General features: G+C 36.2%; 1 protein-coding gene across 1 annotated transcript in view; it reads left to right on the forward strand.

The window, feature by feature from the left end:
* The window catches only part of IQCM (IQ motif containing M), a 410973-nt gene extending 384202 nt beyond the window's left edge, over positions 1 to 26771 (forward strand). The window contains exon 12 of the mRNA XM_049770870.1: positions 26668 to 26771. Within this exon, the coding sequence (XP_049626827.1) occupies positions 26668 to 26771 (104 nt within the window). The remainder of the gene's footprint in view (positions 1 to 26667) is intronic.
* The last annotated feature ends 1153 nt before the right edge of the window (positions 26772 to 27924 follow it).

Below are 27924 nucleotides of genomic sequence, written 5' to 3' on the forward strand. Positions count from 1 at the left end.
AAATTTTAAGAAGTAGCAGGAATAGTAGGTGCAGAGACCTTGGTGGGTGTCTGGAGTATTAAAGGACATCAGGAAAAACCAGAGTCGGAAAGAAGTAAAAAGGAAATTGAAGTTCTTCTCTTTTACTTCCTTACTTCTGGCTATGAGTTTAAAGAGTTAAATATCTTAGGGAAATATTCAAACTAGAGATAAAAATTTGATGGCTGGGGTCAGAGAAATAGCACGGAGGTAGGGCATTTGCCTTGCAGGCAGAACAGTGGTTTGAATCCTGGCATCACATATGGCCCCCCGACCCTGCCAGGAGCGATTTCTGAACGTAGAGCCAGGAGTAATCTCTGAGCGCAGCCAGGTGTGAACCAAAAATCAAAAAAAAAATATTTGATGGCTATTAACAAATGAATGATACACACAACAGAGATAAAGTTAAAAGAGACTTCAACATTCAGAATATTATACCATGTAAGAGAGAAGGAACTAAAATCCTCTTTATAAAAGCCTGAGACACTACAGCTTAATAAGGTCAGAGGAAATGGAATTGTCTGGAAGCTCTGTGGATTTTATTTCAGACTGTAAAGATAGGTAGTAACCAGACTTCTTATAGCTTCATATAGATAATATTGAGTTTATTTATTATTATACGTTATCAATTGTATCTTGAGTTTGAGATATTATATCATTACAAAGATTTCAATATGTCTCATTTTAATTCTAGTATCTCTAAAAAGTTTATTTCTTTCAAAAGATCAGATGATTCACCTATAAAACTAGCCACCTTGCCAAAATATATCTGGAATATGATACTCTTTAGTGGATATTATTTAAAATAATAATTTTTTATTTAAAAGTCAGAAAATTTGGTCCTGGATAAAAATGACAGATTATAAAGCATTATTCAAAATGATAGCTTATGCAGACTAGTCTTTCACATGTTTAAAATCAGAGACTGGCATAAACTAATGTGAATGATGACATTATGACAGTAAATTCTAGAGATGTTTCCCCTTCCTTATTTTACTTCAATTTCCATTACATATCATTAGAAGCCCTTAAATATCTTGAATAGCCAGATGAGATTTAAACCCTTTTTTAAAAGCACAAAAATGTATTCGTTTTTATGAAAACATCAGACACAACTCAGTAAATGTAGCAGAAAATGGACTCATGAAATATTTTTGGTTCCATTTTATTATAGAAGAAAATGCATTTATTTCTTTTGCCACATAAATATTAATCTGGTCTTATGTTAGGGTGATAAAACATCCTAAAAATTGAAGGGCTAGTGAGTACCATTTGTGAATAACCAACAGTTTCGGACGGTGCGATCATCTGTCAGTGCACATTGTCATCTCAGCTGGGCAACCCTGGCAATATTGCAGCAGGCTATTGTTTATTGAGAAAGCTAATATTAGGAGAAGATGTGATAAGAATGCCTTTAAAAAAACTAATTGAGTGCTATCTGTTTTTGGCAATAGCATCTTGTATCACTCTGTAGTTTATCGCTTTAGAATCCTTTATTCAGTCTTTTTATAAAATCCCGTTATTTAAAAATTGAGGGCAGAGTGATGGCATGTTAGGGACTTTATATATTTGCCTGATACTCAGTGATAACCCTTTATCCTCTACTGCTCAACAAACTCGACTTTATTGAAAAGCATGGAGGAACCAAAAGGAAACATTCAGATATTAATCCTAATCCCTTTGTTCACTTCAAACATTCTATAAAGTTGTATAGTAATTTTCAGATAGGAAAAAAATTAAAGTCAAAATACATGGTAGGGACATTTATAATAATTTATTTTAATGATTTTTAGCTTATTTCTCTTATTTTCTAAATCCTGAAAGACAGGAAGATATATGATAAAGAAAATACAGCAAAATATTAGTTATAAAATCTAAGTACTTTCCATTGTAGTAATTCAGAAATGTTTATAATGAGCATCCCCTTGCTGACTTATTAAAAATAGAATTAACACTTGTTCACTTTATGAAATGACTATAGTACTTTTAAATTGAAATACTTTTGTGGCATCAGATTATTTGCTAAGGAAATTTCATACTTCTAATATAAATAAAAGACAATGAAAATAGCAATGGAAATTATATTTGTATTTTTGCTAAAAATCTAGAAAGAAATCAGTGTAAAAGCACCCTGATCTTCTCATAAAGTATGTTGATCTCACTGAATTTCCAGCTGTTTTATTTCTTCTTTGTGTTTTCTGCAATACCTTTTCCAACTGCCAGAAAACACGAAGAAGAAAGTCTTGCTAGTTCCATTCACTGTAATAGTTGATCAGGGCTTTCTTCATCAAAGTAACACTTCTCTTGGCTGAGTTTTACCATCTAAGAAGGAAGGGGCTAGTGTCTGAACTCTCCCTCTCTGCTTCCCTTCTGCAGGAAAAAGGAGGAGAGCATAAGTGTCAGATGGGCTGTAGGCGCCCAGCTATGCAGTAGCACAAATACCAGCTGAATGTATTTTTGGTCAGGTACAAAGAAACAAATGGCTGTTGGTTTTTCCAAATGTTGTTTACCCTTCTGGTTTTCTTCTCAACAACCATTACATATAAATATGTGTGGTATTTATTTCAGTGTGCAGCTGAGGACAAATGGAGCAAGGTGCTCTAAGACGAAGATTTATTCTTTGATATGAAGTTTTTGAGCTTATAAATTTCAGAATTTCTTGTTTTTCAATAATATATTTATTTAAGCACCATGGTTACAAACATGTTCGTAGTTGGATTTCAGTCATAAAATGTACACACACCCCTTCATCAGTGCAACTTTTCTGCAACCAATGTGCCCCATTTCCCTCTTCCCCCACCTCCTGCTTGTCTTTGGGAGAAGCATTCTGTTTCTCTCTCTCACTAACATTGTCATGATAGTTGTTAGTGTAGTTATTTCTCTAACTGCACTCATGACTCTTAGTGGTAAGCTTTATATCATGGCCCTAATCTCTGCATGTTTGGAGAGTACCAGCTAAAAGAGACCCGAAGAAAAGCACCCCAAGACACATCCTAGTTATAATGATGAGTCCCATAGATAAAGATAAAATACTGAAAGAAGCTCTAAAAGGGAAATTACACTCAAAGGAGCATCCTTAAGATTTACAGCAGATCTCTCACAAGAAACCTCAGGGCCTGAAGGCAGTGGTGGGATTTCTGACTTTCTTAAAGGTTACCCCAGAGGAAACTGATTTAAAAAAGACTAATAATAATTATTATATAATAATTATATGCTTATGTTTATGCTTAAATTTTATGCAAAATTGAGTGGAAGCAAGGGGTTGGCATCACACTGTGCTCTAGTTTTTCACCTAGATACCTCAAAGTCATTTCTGTGTCATGGCAAATGTCAAATAAATCCAGCGTGATGTTTTTCACTCTTTTTTTTGAAACACTATTTTTAGAACTGTTGAGGGAAGTTATTCAGAAGTAAAGAGACCGATACAGAATGATCCCCCTTAGATCAGGATATGGGGGCCAGAACGATGGCGCAAGCAGTTACGCGTCTGCCTTGCCCACGCTAGCCTAGGGTGGAACGAGGTTCAATCCCCTGATATCCCATATGGTCCCCCAAGCCAGGAACAATTTCTGAGTGCATAGCCAGGAGTAATCCCTGAGCGTCAGCTGGTATGCCCTCCCCCCAAAGTAACAAAAACTAAAACAAAGAAAAAAAAAAAAGAAAAGATGAACATGAGAACTGGTCTTCAGCTGAAGGATGCATCTAGAAGAGGGGAGAAGAGTACAATATGGCCATGGTGGAGAGAAATGTTCAGTCTAAAGGAGGAGAAGAGGAACTGAGAAGGTTACAGTGTCAAGTATGACATCCTATTGTAGCAGTATTGCAAATCACAGTGCCTAAATTTTAATTGTCTACTGATTTATGTTTTGGGGTCTTATTCAGCAATGCTCAGGTGTCACTCCTGGCCCTGACTTCTGGAAAAACTCCTGAGAGTTCATTGGAAACTCTATGGGATGTTGGGGATAGAACTTGGATCAGCGCTCTACCCACTGTACTGTCACTCAGGTCACCTGGTACCTAAAATTTATATAGTCAGGCTGAGGGTAGTAGAGAAATTGAGGATATTAGTGGAGAGCAGTGGACATGGGTGAAAGAATTGGTGCTGCAACATTGTATATATGAAGCCCTAACATGAGAATTTTGTAGATAATAGTGACAACAGGAAAAAAGGAAAAAAGAGCGAGACAGAAATAGAGTAACAGCAGAAGGTAAGGATTGAGATTTAGTGGCGAAATGATAGGACCCGGGAGATGGACACTGGGACTGCTTTTTCAGTTGAAATGCACCGGACAAGGAAAACAGACAAGAAAATACTTTCATTAGAAAGATCGTTGTTTTTATTTCCTTAAAAAAAATCAAAATTTGAGCACTCTTATTTGTGAATTTATTTTCTCTTTCAGAGTAATTTCAATGTGCATACTTAGGAACCAAAAATATATTAAGCCCAACTCTTACAAAGGATTTCAGAATTAATTTTGGAGTGTGAATGTCTTTGTTTGTCTGTCAGTGTATATGTTGATTTTTGGGTCACATCTAGTGGTACCCAGGGCTTGTACCTGACTGGGCTCAGGGGCTACTCAGCGAGTCAGAGGCATTTAATATCTCAGGTTTCAGGGATTGGAGCAGGGTCAGCTGTGCGTAAGAGAGTGCTTTCTTTAACTCCTATGGTATCTTTTCAGCCCCTCAATTTCTGATCTTGATATTCATTAAGTAGGAAGATCATACACATACTTTGACTTTCATGACTTGTGTTTTTCTCATCTGTAATATAAGGATTATTATAGTGACATTGTATTGGTATCAGGATATGAGAAAATTCTTGTAAGGTACTTTTATACTATCTGATTTCTCACTGTTAATTTGCCACTATTAGTATTTTTTATTTTAGTCAGACACATTAGTTAGACTGCTTAGGTAATGGAAATTTAGAAAATTTACTTAAAGTATCTGTGCCTCAGTTTTTTTCCCCAGATAAGTTTGCTATTATACATACCTCTCAATTGGAGTTGGGACATCTTATTAATTTCACTAATAAAAAATTAGTAAGAGAATACTTAAGAAATATGTAAAACAGGCCCGGAGAGATAGCACAGCGGCGTTTGCCTTGCAGGCAGCCGATCCAGGACCAAAGGTGGTTGGTTCGAATCCCGGTGTCCATATGGTCCCCCGTGCCTGCCAGGAGCTATTTCTGAGCAGACAGCTAGGAGTAACCCCTGAGCACCGCCGGGTGTGGCCCAAAAACCAAAAACCAAAAAAAAAAAAAGAAAAAAAAAAGAAAAAAGAAATATGTAAAACAATATCTGGTTCTTTTCAAATATTACATTTACTTATTGAATTTATAGTAACAGTCTAGTCAACATTTCCTTTCTAAAGATTTAATACAAGGTCTTTGTTTTTGTAGTCCTGAGAAGAAGCAGAATAAAACTATTTTGTTTATTATATCTTATAGACACAGATTGCATTATAAATGGTCCCAGGCATGAAACTGTCTAGACTGGTACACTATATTCATATGCTATCCAGATAGGATGTGATGGATATTCTGTGTTAAATCTCCTCTACCAATATAGATATTACCAACTGATAAATATACTGGGATATAACACCACTAATTTTGTCTCTCAAAATCAGGAAACTATGTCAATAGAATAAATCAAGAAAAAAGATGCACTTGAGAATATGATTATAAATCGACCTTATATAGTTAGATTGCTTTGCTCAAAAAGTGCCATAACTGTCAAGTGTAAGAAATATTAGCCACTCGGGGTTCTAGAGACATCTCAGTGGATTAAGGACATCTCTGCAAGCTCAGGTTTGAGCCTCAGCACTGCAACGATTTGTGAGCACTGCCAAGAAGCACTTCTTTGGAAGTAGGGATAGGGGACACATGTGACTATGCTCAAGGCTTCTTCAGACTGTGCTCAGGGGTAGCTACTAGCAGGGCTTACAGAACCAGCTTAGATGCCAAAGATCAATCCCAAATTGGCCACATGCAATGAATGCAATTGTCCCACCAGTCCCCAAAGGTCACTTCTAAATACTGAACCAGGAGTAACCCAATGTGGTATGGCCTGAAAAAAATGCACAAAAATAAGAAATAATAATCACTTTTAAAGATTGATTATTTTTATATAAATAGTTAATGGCAAAATAAACCTACCCACCATAAAAATCTCTATTCTGCCATCTACTCTGTAAGTAGATTAAGTACGTCTTATTAAATTTCAGGGCTGTAGCATTCTTCATTCTTGTAAGCAGCTTACTTACAGAGCAGAGACTCTTGAGAAGATTACATTAACATGCATTTAAAGCTTAGCAAAGTTATCTTTTAGAGATTTTGATTGTAATTCAGGTATTTTATTAAAATTACTGATTTTTTTAAACTTAAAAATATATCAGTAACTGGTTCTCTAAGTATGTGGCTCAATATTAGAAAATAAAATATAATGTAAAGCTAAACAGAAGAAATACAACAAATTAATGATCGCAAAGTCATTAATTTGAAAATTTAGGCATGTTTGATTATGTTTTCATTCAAGTACTAGATTCTGTAGCTCATAATAACTCTTAAGTTGGCACTTGGGTATTGAATCTTGAGCAAGTTGCTTAGCCTAATAGCTTTAGTTTTCTTATTTGTAAATTATCCAAAGTATCACAGTGTAAAGCCACTAAAATACAATGTCTCAATAAATATTCAGTCTAGTCATCATAATTATTATCATTAAGTTTCTATATCTTATATACTCTGATCAGAAGTTGGATATTAGATGAAGAGGCACTTCATTGGTTCTTTAAAACCAATTTTACTGGGGACTCATCATGTATTTTATTTTGATTAATACATTTTCTTTTCTTTTTATAACTATTAGTTGAAAAGCAATCTATTAGTGGCCAAAGAGAAAGAGTATACATTATATCTGTTTTGTTGTTGTATGAGGTCATTTAACCATACATAAGCATCACTGTGTAATAGGCAGCAGTATGGGATGCAATCATCTAATTTTACAAATGAATTGAAGCATGGAGAGTTTGCTTCAAGGTAACACAGATAGTAAACATCTGTGTAATGATTCAAAGCCAGGTGGTATGGCCCAGAGTTTATTTTGATTATCACCATTATTCTACAATACACTACAGAATAATAGTGACTAGAGTTTTCATTTCTGACTTGTTACTAAATTGCTTATTATTTAGCACTTTCAAAGCCTGAATTTCCTTATAAGGATTACAGTATGCCTTTTTTAATCAACTTTCGTACTTTTATTCTTCAGAATTCAATTAAGAGTAGACTAATTCTCTTAGAAATCAATCCAGTCTCGGAAGATGGTATTTTTTGAGGAATCTGTCGATTTCTGCTGGGTTCTCTAGCCTAATTGAGTATAGTTGTTCATAATATGATCTCATGATATGTTGTATTTCTTGGGGTTCTGTTGTAATATCTCCCCTTTCATTTGTGATCCTACTGATTTGGGTGTTTTCCCTCTTTTTTTTAGTGAGTTTTGCCAGTGGTTTGTCTATCTTGTTTATTTTTTCGAAAAACCAACTCCTGGTCTCATTGATTTTTTTGTATTGTTTCCTTAGTTTCTATGTTGTTTATTTCTGCTCTGGTTTTTATTATTTCTTGCCTTCTTGTTGTGGTTGTATTTCTCTGCTGCTATTGTTCCAATTCCTTAAGGTGATCCTTTAAACTGTTGGTTTTGTCATTTTCCTGTTTCTTGACATAGGCCTGTATTGCTATGAGTTTCTCCCTAATTACTGCTTTTGCTGTGTCCCACAAATTTTGACAAGTTGTCTCCTCATTATCATTTGTCTCAAGGAATCTTTTTATTTCTTCCTTGAGTTGTTCTTTGATCCAGCTGTTGTTAAACAGCATGCTGTTTAATCTCCAGGTATTAGTTTTTCTCCATTGCTTCTTCTTTAAGTCAATTTTGACCTCTGTTACATAGTGATCTGATAGGGTACTTCTAATGATCCTTACGTTTGTGGTCTTATATAGGTTGGCTTTGTATCCTAAGACATGGTCTATTCTGGAAAAGGTTCCATGTGGGCTTGAGAAGAATGTATATTCTGCTTTCTGGGGATGGAGGGTTCTATATACAGATATTAGCCCTAGATCTTCTAATTTTTTTATTTAGAGCTCTTATTTCTTTGCTATTTTTCTGTTTTTTGGATCTGTCCATTGGTGATTATGGAGTATTGAGGTCCCCTACTATTATCACATTTATCTTCATGTGTTTCTCCAGGTTTGCAAGCAGTTGCCTCACATATTTTGCTGGCTTTACATTAGGTGCATAGATATTGACCAGGGTTAGTACTTCTTGATCTAATGTTCCCCTGATCAGTATGTAGTGACCCTCTTTGTCTCTGATCACTTTCTTGAGGTTGAATGCAATTTGGTCTGATATAAGAATGGCTGTCCCTACTATTTTTTTGCTTTCCATTGGCCTGAATAATTACTTTCCATCCTTTTATTCTAAGCCTGTGCTTATTCTGTAGTTGTCTGTTTCTTGCAGACAGCAGAAGTCCGTTTTTTTTCCTAATCCAGTTCTCTACTATGTGTCTTTTAATTGGAGAGTTTAATCTGTTAACATTTAGAGAGATTATTGAGAGAGAGGACTGTTGTGCAGTTGTATTGTGTAGTGTGGTTGTTGTTACAATTGGGGGTTTGGATTGTGTAATTAGTCTCTGAGAAGGTCGTTTAGGATCGGCTTTGTTTGCACAAATAATTCAAGTTCGTTCTTGTTTGAGAATGTTTTTAGTCTGCCCTCCCATATGAATGATAGTTTTGCTGGGTATTGGACCCTGGGTTGGAAATTTCTTTCATTCAGTTGTTTAAATATGTCATTCCACTGTCTTCTTGCTTGTATTATTTCAAATGGGAGATCTGGTTTGATACTGATGTCCCTTCCTTTGTACTTGAGAGGTTTTTCTTTCTCCCTTATTATTTTAAGGAGTTCATCTCTCTTTTTGTTTTTTTTTGTTTGTTTGTTTGTTTTTTTTTGCCATTTGGGTTACTATATGTCTTGGTTTTGGTTTATTAAGGTCTATTTCAGTGGTCCTCAAACTATGGCCCATGGGCCACATATTGTATTTGTATCTGTTTTGTTTCTTCATTACAAAATAAGATATATGAAGTGTGCATAAGAAATAGTTCATAAGTTTTGTTTTTACTATAGTCAGACCCTCCAATGTTCTGAGGGACAGTGAACTGGCCCCCTATTTAAAAAGTTTAAGGACCCCTAGTCTATTTTATTAGGGACTCTCTTCACTTCCTGGATTAGCATTGGAGTTTCTTTCCGGAGAGTGGGGAAATTCTCTGCTATTATCTCTCTGACTACTTGTCCTTCCCCTTTCCCTATTTCCTCCCCTTCTGGTATACCCACAATTCTTAAATGATTTCTTTTGTCCTTGTTCATTAGATACTGGACTTTTCCTTCCAGTACTTTGCCTTTTATTTCTTTGTTGGTTTCTTGATCATTTTTTGTTTGCAGTTTTCCTTCAATTTTTTCAATGTGCTTCTCCAACTCTGTGTTTCTGCTCGTAAGGATTGTTACTTTGTCTTTTAATTCCTTCAATTCTTTTTGTATGGAATCTCTCATGTTCTTTAACATTTCTTCTTTAATTTGGCTGATTTGTTCATCCATAGATTTCTTATACTCGGTAGCTAGCATTTCTTTCATTTCTATCAATTCTTACATTCCCTTCCTCATTGCTGCTTTTAGGTCACCTTCCCATGGATTTGTGCATTTTGGTGGACTTGGAAGCTTGTAGGGTTTGTCTCTGTGTTTCCAGATGTTAGGGTTCTCCTTGATATACCCATATTTCTTTGCATTTATTGGTGTGGTTTGGAGTGCTATACCTTCTAAATTCAGCCTGTTTTGATTCCCTGTGGCATGTGGATGGGTCCCCTTCCTGAGGGTGGTTCTAGAGGGACTGTTGGGTGAGCTTGCTGAGGTTTGGCTCCTCCTGTGCTCTTTATGTGGCCTGATCAGTTGCTTTGTCCTTTTGTTGTCAGCTAGTGCTGGTCCTCTTCTGGCCACAATCGTGGAGGGCACTGTTGAGTCTAGCTCTTTCTCCTCCCCTCTGCTACCTGGAGGTCAGCCTTCCTTCAGTGGGTCTGGTCAATTTCCTACTCATTATTCCTGTCAGCCGGTGCAGTTCTGTTCCTGGCACAATGGTTGCGGGCGCTGTTGAGCCTAGCTCTCTGTTTCCTCCCCTATCTGGGAGTCATTGAAGCTCTGTCCCCTCTGAGCTTCAGCAGAAGAAATTCCCCTAGCCAAACCCACACGGTAGCTGCCCTCAGCCCTTGGGGAGTCTTAGGTCCACTCTGGGGCTCAGTGGGGTAGGCTGCTCTAGGTTACCCAAAGGTCCAGGTGGCAGGCCCAAGCTCACCTAGTCTATTGGTCCCAGCCTGTCCCAGCAGTGCAGAGTGGGTCAGGCGCAGGCGACTCTGACCGGCAATGTGCCAGGGAACTGCACTCCCCTGTCTAAGCTTGGGTCCAGTGGGGTAATCTCTGGGGACAGCAGAGTGAGGTGGTGGGTAAGGGGGTCTCTGCGCACCCACGTGGAGCGTCCCCAGGGCAATTAACTCACCCTGAGTACCGGCGGTGGGGTCGCAAACCCGGGGGTCCCTGCATGCCCAGGTGGAGCGGCCTCAGGGCACTGCACTCACTCTGGGGACAGGCACGCAGGCTGGTGGGCGCAGAGGTCTCTGTGCGCCCATGTGGAGCGGCCCCAGGGGAATGCACTCACTCTGGGCACCGGCGGGGGGAGTCGCGAACACGGGGGTCCTTGCATGCCCAGGTGGAGCGGCCTCAGGGCACTGCACTCATTCTGGGGACAGGCACCCAGGCTGGTGGGCGTGGAGGTCTCCGTGCGCCCACATGGAGCTTAAATATTACTTTTAAAATAATTTTAAGAAACTACTTTCTGAACATTTTTATGGAACTGAGTAGTAATTATATTTCTTTTAAATTATGACAGAAACATACTAGATATGACATGACATGTCCATCTAGACTAGAGTAACATGACAGTACCACCTAGAGCCTTAACATGTATTTAAGTTAAAGTGTAAGATAGGTAATTCAGAATATTTATTTTGGTGGAGGTTGATAGAAGAGGTTTTTTTTTTTTTTTTTTTTAGTCACTCTGATTGTGCCTATGGCTTACACCTAACTGTATGCAAAATGATCATTCCTGGCAATGCTAAGAGGATCATATTCAGGGCCAGTGATTGAACTAAAGTTGGTCACATGCAAGGTAAGCACTTACCTTCTGTGCTATCTCTTCAGCTTCAGTGATTAAGAATCTTAAATCTATTTTCCTGTATTTGACATTAAAATTAGTTTTTCTTGAGCTGAAAGTATATGCTACTATTTATTTTTTCTGATCAGAGGATTCTGTAAAAAGGAGTTTCATCTGGCACCAGAGAACCTGAACTTGATGGTTAATGGAATAATGTCAGAACACCAGAGCAATAAAACAACATGTTGATAATTCCGAAGTGAAAATCTACAATTCTGTTTATAATTATGCCTTGCTCAGGACATAATATGCCAGAAAGAGAATTCAGCACTGTCTATATCCTTTGAACTGAGAAAATTTGAAGGAATTATTAAAATTTCTACAGACCTGAATGTTAACCAAGTTTCAATGGAGGCCTTGTTTGAGGAATTTGAAATTCTTTTGCTGGACCGGAAAGATAGTACAGGATTAACGTGCTTAACTTGTCTGTGACAACCCCTGTTCGATTTCTGTTACCACATCTAGTTTCTCAAACAATGAAATAAGTGATTCTGTATTACAGAAGCAGGTGGAAGCCCTGAGCACAATTCAGTGGAGATAACCTTCCCCAAATTCCCTCCCCCAAAAGAGAAAATTCTCCTTTTTCAGATAATATTAATAACAGATAAATAATAGGAGTCTAAAAATGTGAAAGTAAGCCCATCTGGGGTGATAAAATGTAAAAAGTTGTTGGTTCTATTTTGTTCTGGGCCACACTCTGTGTGCTTAGATTTTACTCCTAGCTCTGTGCTCAGGAATGATTCCCAATGAGGCTGAGAACTATAAGTGGTGCCAGGGATCTGACCCAGCTCATACATATGTGAGGCAAGTGCCCTACTTGGACTGTCTTGGACTTGGACTGACTCCCTAGACCCCTGCTGGAGACTTGAAGACGTACAGTTCAGGTGTTTCCCCTTTAGCTCCTTTAACTCTTTGGATACGATTGTAACAAGTCGCATTCACAGAGCACATGCAACAAAAACTCAATATAGCCGATAAATAAATATTTACTGGAGCAGTGGTTATAAACTAGTCTCCTGTCAGAGAAGGAAAACAAAAAGGGTAGTAATAACAAAAATTCAATTAATTAAAATTCATTCAAAATTAAATAAGTCATATATATATATGTGTGTGTTTCATATATATGAAAGTTTATCTTTCCTAGGATTATTAAGTGATAAGTAGAAAGAACTAGTATACAGAACCTGACTTTATTTTTTTCAAAGAGAATACTTTTAGCTCTGAGCTAAAAATGTCATAGGAATTTGTTATCACTTCCTGGTATGATATCAACCTTCCTACTTTAAAAAATTGGTCTACAGTCTAGAAAGTATCTTTATCTAAATCTCACTAAAATCAATTGGATTTAATTTAGAGCTCAATATATTATAAGATAATGTACCAGACCATTTTACTCTGGTCCATTGTAAACATTCATTACTCTCCTATGATTGTTTCTTCTTAGGGACAGCTCAGTGATTTTATTTTATCTTATTATTTTTTAAAAAATTTCTTTAACACCATACTTACAAACAAGCTTGTAGTTGTGTTTCAGTCATAAAATGTATACCCCCCTCAACCAGTGCAAATTTTCTGTCACCAATTCCCCCCATTTTACTCTTTTACCACCCCCCTTGCCTGTCTTTAAGACAGGCATTATATTTCTCTCTCTTACTATCATTATCATGATAGTTGTTAGTGTAGTTATTTCTCTAACTGTGCTCACCACTCTTTGTAGTTTTGGGCTTGTCCTTCTGGCCCTCATCTCTATTGTCTCTGGTTATTATTGCCATACTGTATTTTATTTTTCTTAAATCCCACAGATGAGTGAGACCATTCTGACTTATCTCACTCAGCATACTAGTCCATGTCCATCTATGTAGAGATAAAATTCATGACTTCATTTTTCCTAACAGCTGTGTAATATTCCATTGTGTAGATGTACCACAGTTTCTTTAGCCACTCACCTGTTTTCCAGCACCTGGGTTGTTTCCAGATTCTGACTATTGTAATTAGTGCCGGCTATGAACATAGGAGTACAGATTGCATTATTGTATTGTGTTTTTGTGGTCCTAGGGTATATTTCTAGGAGTAGTAATCCTGGATGATACTGGAGCTCAATTTCCAGTTTTTTGAGGATTCTCCATATTGTTTTACAGAAAGGCTAGAATATGTCTTTTGAATATTTTATGTCTATTTTCTCTAACAGCTATAACTCTTTCTAAATAATCTTTTACCGTGAAGATTCTATCCTCTTTTTATCTTGTCTTCTCTTTGTGAGCTGTTCAATAAGGAATTTTGGTGGAAGAGTCCCTCAGTTTAATGCTTATGATCGAACCATGTCATGGGAATTGTTGGACTTGTTCTTATGGCCCCCATATGTGCCAGTAACGCCAGGTGGCATTGTTCCTTGTTTGCATAGGCATATTAAAATGAAAAATACTATACATACAAATAAGTTCTTATCTAATAGAGATTGGAACACACAAATCTTGTAGTGCAATGGGACCTTACACCCTGAACATTGATATAATGACCTGGTGCAGGCCTCAGAAGAATGAGCATTCTCCATTCACCTCTGAACCAGGGAAGCTATCTGCGAAACATCCAAGGTTTTTTATAACAACACCTGAAAGCAATCCTCTAACAGGGAAGACTCTATCACTGCTCTGACATCTACCTGCTCAAAGAGACTTCCCTTAACACTAAGAAGACTTAACAACAACAACGACCTTCTTACAGGACAGGGTTCTCTGCATTGCCCTTTAATTGTGAGGTGAAACGAGAGGATGCTCTGCACCATCCTGACTGTAATGTAGGATATGCAGATTCCAGGATCTTTAATACAGAATCATGATACCAACAACAGAGACTGTGTGAAAAATAAAGGTGTATTGGCACTACAGACAATGACCTGGATTGGACAAATTAGTTTGCCTGGAGCCTAGAGTTGGTCTTATGCCAGGAAACTTCAGGGGTAGGGTCTCCTTGTATTTAGGCCAATGCTTTTCCTTTCCATGTCCCTCATATTTTGGTGAGCCTATGCAAACAATAATTGCCACTCTAACACTGTTTTTACTATGCTCCTTTGACTCTAATCCTTAAGAAAAGCAACCCACTTAAACTTTTGAGGTTAACTTAAACTAATATGCATGTGCATGGAAATGTAAAAAAGTACTTTGCCTTCAATGTTTAAGGAGTTAAATAAGTTTTATGGCTTTAGATTGCTTTGTGTGCTGCTAAGAAATATTATGTGCTACAATCTGGGGACTTGAAGGACAAAGTAATTGTACATGGGTTCTGATTTATTTTTCTTAATGTTCTTTGGCTGAAAGTTCAAAGTTAAGATATCAGCAATGGGACTACTGAGAATTCTGTTTATGGGTGATTGTCCTTCCACTGTAACTTTACCTTGTCCTCTTTCTTTGCATCTTTGTTCTCATAATTAAAAATAAAAATTAATAAAAAATATCTAAAATAAAAGCATTTCCATCAGCAGTGAATAAGAGTTCCTCTCACATTCATGCCATCATGAATTGTTTTTGTTTTTTGCAATGAATGCCAGTCTCTGTTGCATGAGATGACACCTCATTGTTGGTTTGATTTGCATATTCCTGATGATTAGTGATGTGGAGTAATGTTTCATGTGCCTTTTGGCCATCTGTATTTCTTCTTTGAGGAAATGTCTGTTCATTTCTTCTCCCTATTTTTTGATGGGACTAGATTTTTTTTTCTGGTTAAATTCTGTCAGTATCTTCCATATCTCAGATATCAGCCACTTTTTTTTTGTTATTTTTTTTTGTTTTTTGGGCCACACCCAGTAACGCTCAGGGGTTACACCTGACTATGCACTCAGAACTCACTCCTACCTTGAGGGACCATATGGGAAACCAGGGGATCAAACTGCGGTTCGTCCTAGGCTAGCACTGGCAAGGCAGACACCTTACCTGTAGTGCCACTGCACTGGCCCCAATCAGCCACTTATTTTATGGGTATTGGGTAAATAGTTTTCCCCATTCTGTGGGTGGCCTTTTCCCCCACTCATTACTATTTCCTTTAAGATACAGAAACTTCTCAGTTTTTAAGGTGACATGATACTATATTTAGAAAACCCTAAAGAGTGCCAAAAGACTTCTAGAAATAGTATATTTATATAGCAAAGAGGCAGGCTACATAACTAATATGCACAAATTAATGGCCTTCTTTTATACAAATAATGACAAAGAAGAAATAAACATTAAAAAAATCCCATTCACAATAGTACTACAAAAACTCAAATACCTTGGGCCAAGTTATCTAAAGAGGTGAAGGACCTATACAAAAAAAATATAAAGCAGTGCTTCAAGAAATAGGGGCTGGAGAGAAAGCGTGGAGGAAGGGCATTTGCCCTGCATGCAGAGTGCGGTGGTTCAAATCCCAGCATCCCATATGGTCCCCCAAGTCTGCCGGTAGTGATTTCTGAGTGTAGAGCCAGAAGTAACCCCTGAGTCCTGCTGGGTGTGACCCAAAAACAAATAAACAAACAAAATAAAAAGAGGACACAAGGAAATGGAGACATGTACCCTGTTCATAGATCGGGAGAATTAACATCATTAAAGTGGCAATATTCCCAAATTATTGTACAGATTTAATGTAGTCCTTCTAAGGTTACACATGACATTAGTCAAAAAGTAGATTTAACACTTCTAAAATTTGAAACAATAAATGCCCACAAATAGCTAAAGCAACCTTTAGGAAAAAGAAGACGGGAGGCATCACTTTCCCCAATTTTAAATTGTACTATAAAGCAATATTCATTAAAACAGCATGATATTGGAATAAAAATAGACCCTCAGATAATTGAAATGGACTTGAGTATTCAGAGAGTGACCCCCAGAGAAAAAAATAAATCTATGTTTGATAAATGAGCAAGAAACACAAAGTGGAACAAGAAAACATCTTCAACAAATGATGTTGGGACAACTGGTCAGCCACATGCAAATAAGTGAACTTGGACTTTCAGCTAATACCATGCACAAAGATCAAAGCAAAATGGATTAAAGACCTTGATATCAGACCTGAAACTATAAGCTACATAGAAAAATATGTAGGCGAAACACTCCATGACATGGAAACTAAGGCATCTTCAAAGAGGAAACACGACTGTACAAACAAGTGAAACAGAGATAAACAATGGAACTGCATTAAACTTGGTGATTTTAATGTTCACTAGGGAAACCCATGAAGTTTAAGGGATATACAATGTACTAAAGAATATGTGGGTTAAAATTTAGTTTTATGCATTTTTAAAAAACATGTAAATATGTGTGCTGCTTTAATTAAGTTATATTTACTTTATGTTAATTCATACAATTTGGGGAAATACTAGGATTTCATCACCTCAGAAAATTTGTAATTCTTTGACTTCCAATACCCTGTAACTTTAAATTTCCTCCTTTTAAGGGCTTGAGAGATAACATGGAGGTAAGGTGTTTGCCTTACTTGCAGAAGGACAGTGGTTCAAATCCGGGCATTCCATATGTTCCCCCAAGCCTGCCAGGAGCGATTTCTGAGCATAGAGCCAGGAGTAACCCCTGAGCACTGCCAGGTGTGACCCAAAAACAAAAACAAAAAAATTTAAATTTCCTCCTTTAAGATATCTGTTGAACAATTTCTAATGGAAAACTTTAAAAATGTTCTGATGTTTTTGCCTCTTTATTTGCTTTGAAGCTACATTTCTTTTTTTATTATTAAATTTGTTTTATTTATATCTTTATTTAAACATCTTGATTACAAATATGATTGTACTTGGGTTTCAGTCATGTAAAGAACACACCACTTCACCTGTGTAATATTCCCATCACCAATGTCCCGAATCTCCCTCCTCCCTACCTCACCCCTGCCTGTACTCTAGAAAGGCTTTCTACTTCCCTCATTCATTCACTTTGTTATAATAGTTCTCAATGTAGTTATTTCTCTAACTGCACTCATCACTCTGTATTGAGCTTCATGTCGTGAGCTGGACCTTCCAGTCCTCTTCACTTTTGTCTCTGAGAATTATTGCAAAAATATCTTTTATTTTTTTTTAAAGCCATAGATGAGTGAGACTATTCTGCACCTATCTCTCTCCCTTTGACTTATTTCATTCATCATAATAGATTCCATGTACATTCATGTATAGGAAAATTTCATGACTTCATCTCTTCTGACGGCTGCATAATATTCTATTGTGTATATGTACCACAATTTCTTTAGCCATTCATCTGTTGAAGGGCATCTTGGTTGTTTCCAGAGTCTGGCTATTGTAATTAGTGCTGCACTGAATATAAGTGTGAGGAAGGGATTTTTGAATTGTATTTTTGTGCTCCTAGGGTATTTTCCTAGGAGTGGTATATAGCTGGATCATATGGGAGCTCTATTTCCAGTTTTTGGAGGAATCTCCATATCGCTTTCCATAAAGGTTGGACTAGACACCATACCCACTAGCAGTGAATAGAGTTCCATTCTTTCCACATCCCTGCCAGCACTGCTTGTTCTCATTCTTTGTGATTGTGCCAATCTCTTTGATGTGTGGTCCATTGAGCTGCATTTCTTAGCCACTAAACTAGGCAGACAATGAGACACAATTAACAGAAACTAAACTAGCTGCTTTGGTATAAACTTAGCAAAGGACTCTTTCTTGGAGTAGGGGTTGTGCAACTCTTTCTTGAAAAAAAAAATCCAAATAAAGTTTCTAACAAGGTAGAATTCAAAATTGTTTGCCTTAGTGGATATGAATCCTGAATACATTAAGAATAATATCTTGTCCCAAGCATAAAGGATTACAGACTAAGAAAAATGTATGCTTTTACAAATATGATTCCATCATTTATAAATTAAGAACTTCATTTTTCCATAGCATATCAACACTTTAGAAAGAAAAATCACATGAAAATATTAATGAAGACTGAAAACAGAATTAAACAAATTTATCAAAATGTCTAAATTAGGGGGCTGGAGAGATAGCATAGAGGTAGGGTGTTTGCCTTGAATGCAGAAGGTCGGTGTTTTGAGTCCCAGCATCCCATTTGGTCCCCCGAGCCTGCCAGGAACGATTTCTGAACATAGAGCCAGGAGTAACCCTGAGCCTACTGGTTGTCAACCCTAAAACCAAAAAACAAAAGTCTAAATTAAGGGCAGGAGCAGTGGCCCAAGTGGTAAGCCTTGCATGCTCTAGCCTAGGATGGACCACGGTTCGATCCCCCAAGCCAGCAGCGATTTCTGAGCCCTTAGCCAGGAGTAAACTCTGAGCATCACCAGCTGTGGCCCCCAAACAAACAAAAAATCCCTCTAAGTAATTTTGAAAGAAAAACTTGAAAACTATATATTCAAACTAGGAGCAGGAAATATAGAGAGAAAAGACTTGTTTTACAAAAATTTTTAAACATATCACTTTAGAAAAGCATAAAGACACATTTAAATTTTTATTTAGAATGCAATTGCTCTTTAAAAGACAGGGTTTTAATATGAATGAACTATCTAAAATTAATGGTTGGGGGACAGTCTATTAGCAAAACAGATGTAAGATGTAGAAAAACCACAACACAAAAATCTATCAGCTATTAAATATAAACAAAGAGGCGCAAAGCAATTAGTAAATTAGTTTGTGCAATGAATTAGCAGTTTTTAGACTGGCTAAAATTAATGCAAAGCAATAGAAATCTGCAGTTATTGCCTGAAATAAAAGCAAAGAAGTATTGTTATATGGTGCTTGTAGAAATATGAGTTTCAGGGCGTTTTAGAAAGCAACTTGGTAATTTCTATTGAAATCTTAAAAGTACATGCTTGCAATTCTGTCTTCCACATGGGGAAAAGAAAGCAATGTTAAATAAACATGCTTGCTTAATTTAGCCTTATTTTTATTTGAAAAAATAGTTTGGAAAGTGATACCATCACTTAACAAATTAGAACTATCCCAGTGAGCTTGGAAAGATTTCCATAAATTTTTCTTGAGTGAAGAAAGCCAAAAATCTAGAATATGATGTACTAGAAAACAAAACCAACCATTATCAATTTATTGAACATTCATTTATCTGAAATACTCTCAGAGATTAGTGCAGTCAGACCAAGAAGTGAATTACTGAAGATGCAGGGCATTTATAAAGACAAACAACAATGTTAGGTAATAGAAACCTGCTTCTAAAAAAAATCATATAAACAGTGCCATTGTTCTCAATGAGCTATTATAAAAGCTCTTAAAATCTATCTACGGATCAAGAATTGCCTATAGCCTAATGAATAAATGCCATAATATTTCTTAGTTTATTATAACAAATAAATGGTATATGTTTACCAGTAAAATGTATACCAGAATGTATAACAAAAATATATACCAGAAAAATGTATTCCAGGTAGAAAGAGAGCTTGAGATAATAAAAGTGAAACATTCAGTACCTGGCACTAAATAAGTGTGCATTGAATGGCAACTATGATCTGATTATTTTTTCTTAATGCTGGGTTATACATTTTTCAAAAAAAATATCAAAGAAGTGAAGTGCCCTTCTCATCACATATCAGGAATATGCTGTCAGGATGACTGATTCTGATGATATTAACCTTGACCACTTGGCCAAGGGTGAGTTTGAGATTTCTCCACATACTCTTGTTTCTTCCACCCCCATCTCCAGCCGCACCTTCTGCAGTTGTTTGAAACTCATAGCCAAATCACCTCACCCTCAGGAAGGGCAGGGATTACATTTCCTTTTGTAGTTTGGCGGCCTACTTACATAAATTGCTAAGAATTCTTCTGTAACAATCTTTGCTCCTTAATTTGTTCGTTTATATCAGTATATATTCATCTCTTTCTTTGACACTTGGAACTATAATGTATTATTGCATTATTTTGTTTTATTGTTGTTCTCAATATATTCCACTGAGAGCTTTTTCATCTTTTATCTGAGTCCCTTGTGACAATCACCCTTCCATTCTTATGATTTTTTTCACATTTTTCTCCTGGCACTACATGACTGTACACTTATTTTATTTTATTTTTTGATCAAATATGTTGCAAATATTTATTCTGTTTATTATTTTTAAATGTATTTATTTAAGCACCATGATTACAAACATGTCTGTAGTTGGGTTTCAGTTATAAAAAGGAACACTCTTATTTTATAGTATATCTAACCAACCATCTTCAAGGGTCTTGCTCACTATTTTTTTTTTTAGCAGTACAGCCTTTATAAGCCAAATATATGAACTTGAGATGTGCTTATTACTTTAGTGTACCACTGTTTAAGTCTCTCCATGGATAAATCTAGGTTATCTACAAGTATATGCCAACATATTTTAAGATAACACCCAGCTATCAACCCCAAACAAAGGTGTTCCTCCAACTTCTCCCTTCCTTAAACTTCCTCCTTTGATATGTAAAAGCCCACTGGATAGGGACTTTGTCTTACTCTCAACCTTTACATTCCAAGAATTTTCTACTGGAAGGCACCACATTATTTGGAATGCTGAGAAGCTACTCACCTCTTTAAATTGGCTTGTGTTTGTTAAATTTCTACACATCTCCATATTATACAGACTGAAGAAGAGAAAGTAGATATTTTTAAATCTCAAGAACAGAACATTTACTGGCTATTTATTGTTTTTCATTCTTTCAGAATTAATGAAAATCAGAAATGGAATGCTTTATTTTTAGTTAACTTTGTTGGCACCCTTATTATTGACTGGCAGTGGCAGGAGCAGTGAGACGTGGGAAACCATTATATTGAATTTTAAAGCAATAGCTAACTACATACACATGAACAAACTTGTAGGTGTACATATTATCACAAAACTAGGCAGCCATTTTTTTTTTACTTTTTCATTCTCTATCTCTAATCTTGAACAAAAGTTCAATAACTTGCTTCATCTATTAGTTCTTCTAAGATATTCCACATGTGTCTATGTAGTCTGACAACAATATAGAATTTGATCTTGGTGCTGTCTGTTGTTGTCACTTCAGGCTGAGGAAACCAGAGGAAGGGAACTTGCTGTTACTACTGCCACCAACCCCTGTCCAGGCTATCTATATTGATTCCCCATAAGCCACAGCCAACATGCTGAAAAATGAAGCCCCCACCCCCATCCTCTGGTCATAGTTCATCGCCATCTCCATCTAAGAGCATTTAAAGTTTGCCTTTACCATCCCAGTGACAAGTTGTAGGAAAATAAATTTTTTGAAGTTATCAGTTACCATTTTCTCACTCATACTTTTTTTCCCTGAAGTAAAGCTAAATTTCCTTTGCTGGGCAGGTGAAGTACAGAAGGAAAGGTAGGGAATAATGGTATGTTGAGTTCCAGCAAAAAATCTTAGCAAGAGGCAACTCAAAGTACATAAAATAGCCCATTTCTGTCCATTGTCAGTGTGTTACTGGGTCAAGAGGACATTGCTTAGCTCCCTTGTCACTATTTAGAGTATTTCCCAAGAAAATTTTCCTGATCTTTCCTTGTAAATAGGCCCTTGGAGGAATTGACCTGCAGTGTTTTGGGCATGACTATTTGAAGTATTGAGGTACAAGAACTTAAGCTCAAACTCCTACCCAGGCTACTTACTAGCATCAGTTGTAAGCAAAGATTTCTTTAGTATTGATTATCTAAGATTATGATTTGATTTATATTGACCTTGATAACCAGATGGTAGGCAGGGGTGTAATATGGAACTCTGTAAGCTAACAATTGTAATGTTGCATGTTATTTCAGTTTGTTTCTATATTGTTTTTCAGTTTGTTTCTAGACCCAGAAAGGTGTCTGCTACCACATTTTGCATGAACCAGACTTAAGACTCAGTAGACTCTCAGTGATCTAAATATGAATTTTACTTTTTTACACAATATGCATGCATTTCTTCACAAATTACTAGTCATTTTGAAGCATTTTTAAAAAGTAGCCCAATTGTGTAGAATAATATGTAATCCTGAGTAGGTGAGGAAAATTGCATGGAAAAAATAAGAAAATAGACTTGCAAACCTGAAAACCTGGAGATGATTTAAAAGAAAAATATTCCTTGAATCATTGCAAAAATTTAGTATTCCTTTACTGAAAATAGTCTATGAAAGGTGCATTAAGTATAGTATTTATTTGGAATTATTTTCTCAATTTAAAATAATTTTACTTCATCATAAAAGCATCAGAAAAGGGGCCGGTGAGGTGGCACTAGAGGTAAGGTAAGCGCCTTGCAAGTGCTAGCCAAGGAAGGACCGAGGTTCGATCCCCCAGCGTCCCATATGGTTCCCCCAAGCCAGGGGCAATTTCTGAGCGCTTAGCCAGGAATAACCCCTGAGCATCAAACGGTGTGGCTGAAAAAACAACAACAACAACAAAAAATCAGAAAAGATATGTAACTTATAATTATTTATTAAATGTCTACACGTAAAACAACTTTCCACCGTATATTTGGAAAGTCTCTAATATTGGTATTTTAAAAAATATTTTCTCTTTAAGATATGGGTGAGAGAAAATCTAAAGCTAAGTTATAATTCTGCTTTGTTAATACTTTGATATTTAATACTATTTTGATATGTACATCCATCACAATTACATTATGACAAAGAGGGATTAATAAAATTTATGTCTGTGATTTTTTTTCAATTTTTATTATAAAACTATAATTTACTAAGTTGTGTTTAATACACTTACTTCAGGCATTAACTACTCCAAAACCAATCCCACCACCAACCAGTGTTACATTTTCTTCACCAGTGTCCCCAATTTCCCACCCACTGCCCTAGTTTACCCTCTTGCAAGTATCAAAAATTTTACTTCTCATTGTTTGATTAAAAAATACAAATGAAATTATCAAAAAATAACTCAATAAGCATTAATGTTTAATAATCTTTCTCTCTTATTAGTATTAAAGTCATTGTCTAAGGATTTACTATCTATGGTCAGTGCTAGATGGTGCTTCTATAGGCTGCTGTTCTTGCAGGCACTGAGGGTAACTAACTGGCTTGTGGCCATTCCCAGCAGGCCCCAGAATTTTCTGTGACTTGAAAATCCTCCTTTTTCTTAGCAGATTTTTTTTTATTTGGGAGGTCAGACAGACTATGTTTACTTGAGATATTTTGGGACCACATTATTTTAGGACCACACAGATAATTCAAGTGCAACTTGGAACTCTGTTCTGCATTCCTGGCCCCTAGAAGTATTGCCCCTCTCCTCTTTTTAAACAAGTTTTATTTGCTTGGATGGTGTAACCTTCTTCACAGGGGTTTAGTGCTGCTCTCCTTGAAGGAATGGAACCTCTGCAACACCCCTAGATAACTTCTTTTCATCATTTCCAAGGATGGAGCTTACAAATTTGGGGCTCCTTGAGACACTTCAGACTGAGACAAGGTGGCCTCTTTGTTTTTGGCCCAAGCCTCACCTCTTTCACTGCCAGCTTGGCAATGTGGTTAAAATACACTTAATATTTTAGTCAGATTTTGACTTGAGTTACTCAAATGAATTGTTTTCTGATCTGTTCTGCCATATGACATAAATGAAGGTCAAAATGATTTACTTTGCAATATTGGAAGTAGAAACTTTTATTTCTATTCTTCCTAAAATTAAACAATACTTTGATTGAACTATGTCTGAAGCATCTTAACTTATTTTATACAATTGAAGATTTTGCTCTTGTTTCACTTATCAACAACTTACTTTGGTCACTGAGTCCAATGTGAGGGTTCCCCTTCTCCCTTTCTAAGAGAAGTTTTCAGACATCTTTGTATCTTACAGTTGAATTGAATACTTATACTGTAATATTTATACTGACTGTTACTCCAATATCAGATCTCACAGATGAAGAAATCAGTCCCAATAAATCTCATCCTGAACCCCATTCAGACTCAAATTTCAAATAAGTGATCATTAAGTCACTGAAAACTTGGGCTCAACTTTCTGTTATAAAATGAAGATTTGTATGACCTAGCTCCTTGGGTTTGATTTATTTTCTAGAGAAGCTCACACAATATTGGAAAAATTTCATTACACTGGCCAGTTTATTCAAGAGTATAGAAAGAGCATAAGAGGTAGGGTGATTGCCTTGCATGTGGCCAAACCAGGTTCGAGCCAGAGCATCCAATATGGTATCCTGGGCACTGCCTGAAGTAATTCCTGAGAGCAGAGCCAGGAGTAATCTCAGAGGACTTCTGAGTGACCCTCTCCCAAGAGAATGATGAAGGATAGAGAAGACAAGGCAAATAATTCATAGGGAGAGGTCTAGGGGCTCCTGAACAGAGAGTGGAGTTGGATTGCTTCCCTCATGCCTAGCATGTGTAGTCATGATTAGCATTCTAGTCATCATCCCATAAAGCTTTTGCAAACCTTTCTATTAGGATGGTATGGAGGCTTCTTCATTAGATATTTTCGATCACTCAGCTCCTTTTCTCATTTCTTTCTTGGAGAAGTGAGGCACGCTGGGAAACTGAAAGTTCTAAGCTTCTGGAACCATTGAGAAACCCAGCCTGATTTTCCTCATTAGAATAAAAGATGTTTCAATTTTAAAGTTTTAATTGATCTATTTTTCCTAAAATTGAAAAGTCATAGTTTACAATAGTTGTGAAATAGTTTTGTTCTTGTGTTGCTGCTATTCCTTCACCTTGTCCAACAGTTCGTTCCCCCATTCCTCCCAACTTGGTTACTTCAGTTGCATTCAGCCCTATAGCTCAAATAAGAAGAAAAGATGCTTCCAATACTCTGACCACTTAGAAGATTATAAGGGTCTTAGGGACATTGTGCCAGGAACCAAAGGCAAATACAAATATGTATATGTTCAAATATCTTACAGAAGTATACTGAATTTTCTTTATTAAGCATATATTAAAATGTTGTGATAAAAATTAATAGAACAGTTACTTTTATTTATTTTTTTGGGTCATACCCAGAAGTGCTCAAGGGTTAATCCTGGCTCTACATTCAGAAATCACCCCTGGCAGGCTCAGGGGACCATATGGGATGCCGGGATCTGAACCACCTTCCTTCTGCATGAAAGGCAGAAGCCTTACCTCTAGGCTATCTCTCAGGCCCCAGAACAGTTACTTTTGAAATACTTACCAAATGTCAGATCATGTTATAAACTAATTGATTATGTTTGAGGATTTGAGGTTTTCAGAAGAACTGAGAGAAGGTACAGAATGTTTTTGTGTTTTTTTTTTAATCTGTAATACTCGTCTACTCCCTATTGTTCACACATTGTTACATTTGATGAGTCAATATTAATGCTTTATTCTTAAACATATATTTTAGTAAACATTTTGGACCCTCTCAACAATAATATAAAAATGTAAGTCTTATTTCTAAAACAAGGAAATAAGAATGAGTGCTAAATCTGAATTTCTCTACAGTATTTAAGAATAAAAACTTGGGGGACCAGAGGGGTGGTGCAAGCAGTAGGGTGTTTGCCTTGCACGTGCTGACCTAGGACAGACTGCGGTTCAATCCTCCAGTGTCCCTTATGGTCCCCCAAGCCAGGAGTGATTCCTGAGCACATAGCCAGAAGTAACCTGAGCATCACCGGGTGTAGCCCAAAAAAGCAAAGAAAGAATAAAAACTTGGGCCATTATATGCATTTTCTGTCTATTTTATTTTTATAAATTCTTATATTTTATCTCTCATTTATATTATTAAATGTATGTTTGGCATTAAATATAAAAATATTACCATTAAAAAATTTATCCTGAAAACCAAACTTTATAAATCACACAATTTAATATAACTGATAGATAAGAACACAACTGATACTTTCCCATATACTTTCATTCCCTATAATTGCATTAAGTAACAATAATTAATGTTTCTAATACTCTGATTGTAGTCTAATTTTGTTATCTTAAACTTTGCTTTTTGCTTAATGACAATAAAGATAATCAAAAATAACAACAATGCTTGATTCTTTTATAGCACAAGTGTGCATTTCTCTTAATAATATGCATTATTTTTTATGTTTAGTAACAGCAGCCTCTAAAAAAATAAAATGGCTTTTATTTTTATGTAATGAGAAATTGCAGAGAGAAATATAAAACAAATCCTAGTAATCAATACAAATAGTGGTTTATATTGCTTGAATTGCAATGTCAGAAGTAATTATATTATAATGTAAACATTAAATTCTTGTGGCCAAACATGGATTGCATATATCTCATTTATTTGAAATAAGCTGAATATTGGCAGAATTTACATTCTACCATCTTTTTTTTTGACTCTTGCTGAGTCTTTTGACATATGTAAGTGTAATTCTATACACCTAGAGGAAATTTACTCTAGTTAAATCTTGCAAATGTTCTAGTCCAGCCATAATTGATTTCTATAATTTTGTTATTTCAAAAGCATATATTTCTGTCATGCTAATTAAAATTATGTTTATATTTTGTCTTACAGTGGCTAACCATCCAGTACTCAAAAAAGCAGATATTCGAATTGTTGGGAAGTTAGTTGCCAGATCTATAAGAGAAAGGAAAATAAGACAGCACCGTTTATTGTAAGGAGCATAGTAATGTTTTGTTAAGAGGTAAAGGTATCTGCTGAAAGAGCTAAATTAATATTTGCTGTGCATCTGTATCAACAAGGAAAAAGAACAAGAAAATTGGTATATTGAAAGAAGAACTTCAACAAATCAGTCTCTATATAAATAATACTGGATAAAACATTCCTTGTAGCTTCTTTACATGAAACATCCATTTCATCATAATGAAGTTAAGGCCTCATATTATCAAATTTTTTGTTTTACTATATTTAATAACTTAATTACACAACCAATAAATAAATGCAATAACAAGCTGTTAAATTATTATTTCTCAATACTCTCTTGAATATTTTAGAATATTGAATATTGTCCCTCAAAGTATACTAGCTTTCTGATTGAATTATAATACTAACAGTATTATGTTTTATTTTTAAGTTTTTTTTTTATTTGAACACCTTGATTACATACATGATTGTGTTTGGGTTTCAGTCAGGTAAAGAACACCACACTCTAAAGTGAAAAACTAAAATTTATTGTTAAATATTTCTGATTCAATTGCTTTACTTCAGAAAATATTTTAAACATAATGGTTTAAGGATTTTTGCATTGAATTTTATCATCACCCATCATTCCCCATCATCTAAGGAGCAGTCCACCCATTCATCCTCCATCTGTCCACCCACCATCCAGTTCATCCACCATCTATCTATTCATCATCAGTTCTCCCATCCATCCACCATCTTTCCATCCCTCACCCATCCACCAATCCATCCACCCACCCATCCATCCATCCACCATCTTTCCATCCACTCACCCATCCACCAATCCATCCACCCACCCATCCATGCATCCATCTATCTACCCATTCATCCATCCACCCACCCATTTATCTATTCCTCTACCATCCATTTATATACCATCCTTCTATCCATCTATCCACCCACCCACACACCCATATCTTTTTAATTTATCCATTCATCACCCATTCATCCTTCCACCCATCCATCCACCCAACCCATTCATCTATTTTCCCATTTATCAACTTACCCACCCACCCATCCCCATTCATCCATCTACTCATCCATCCATTCAATACCCATGTAGTTATCCTTTTCTGAATGGAATTCCAGAAACCATTAGAGAAGCATAATTTGAAAGAAAATAATCTATAG

The sequence above is a fragment of the Suncus etruscus genome, chromosome 3, assembly GCF_024139225.1.
Source record: "Suncus etruscus isolate mSunEtr1 chromosome 3, mSunEtr1.pri.cur, whole genome shotgun sequence".
NCBI classification, from domain to species: Eukaryota; Metazoa; Chordata; class Mammalia; order Eulipotyphla; family Soricidae; genus Suncus; species Suncus etruscus.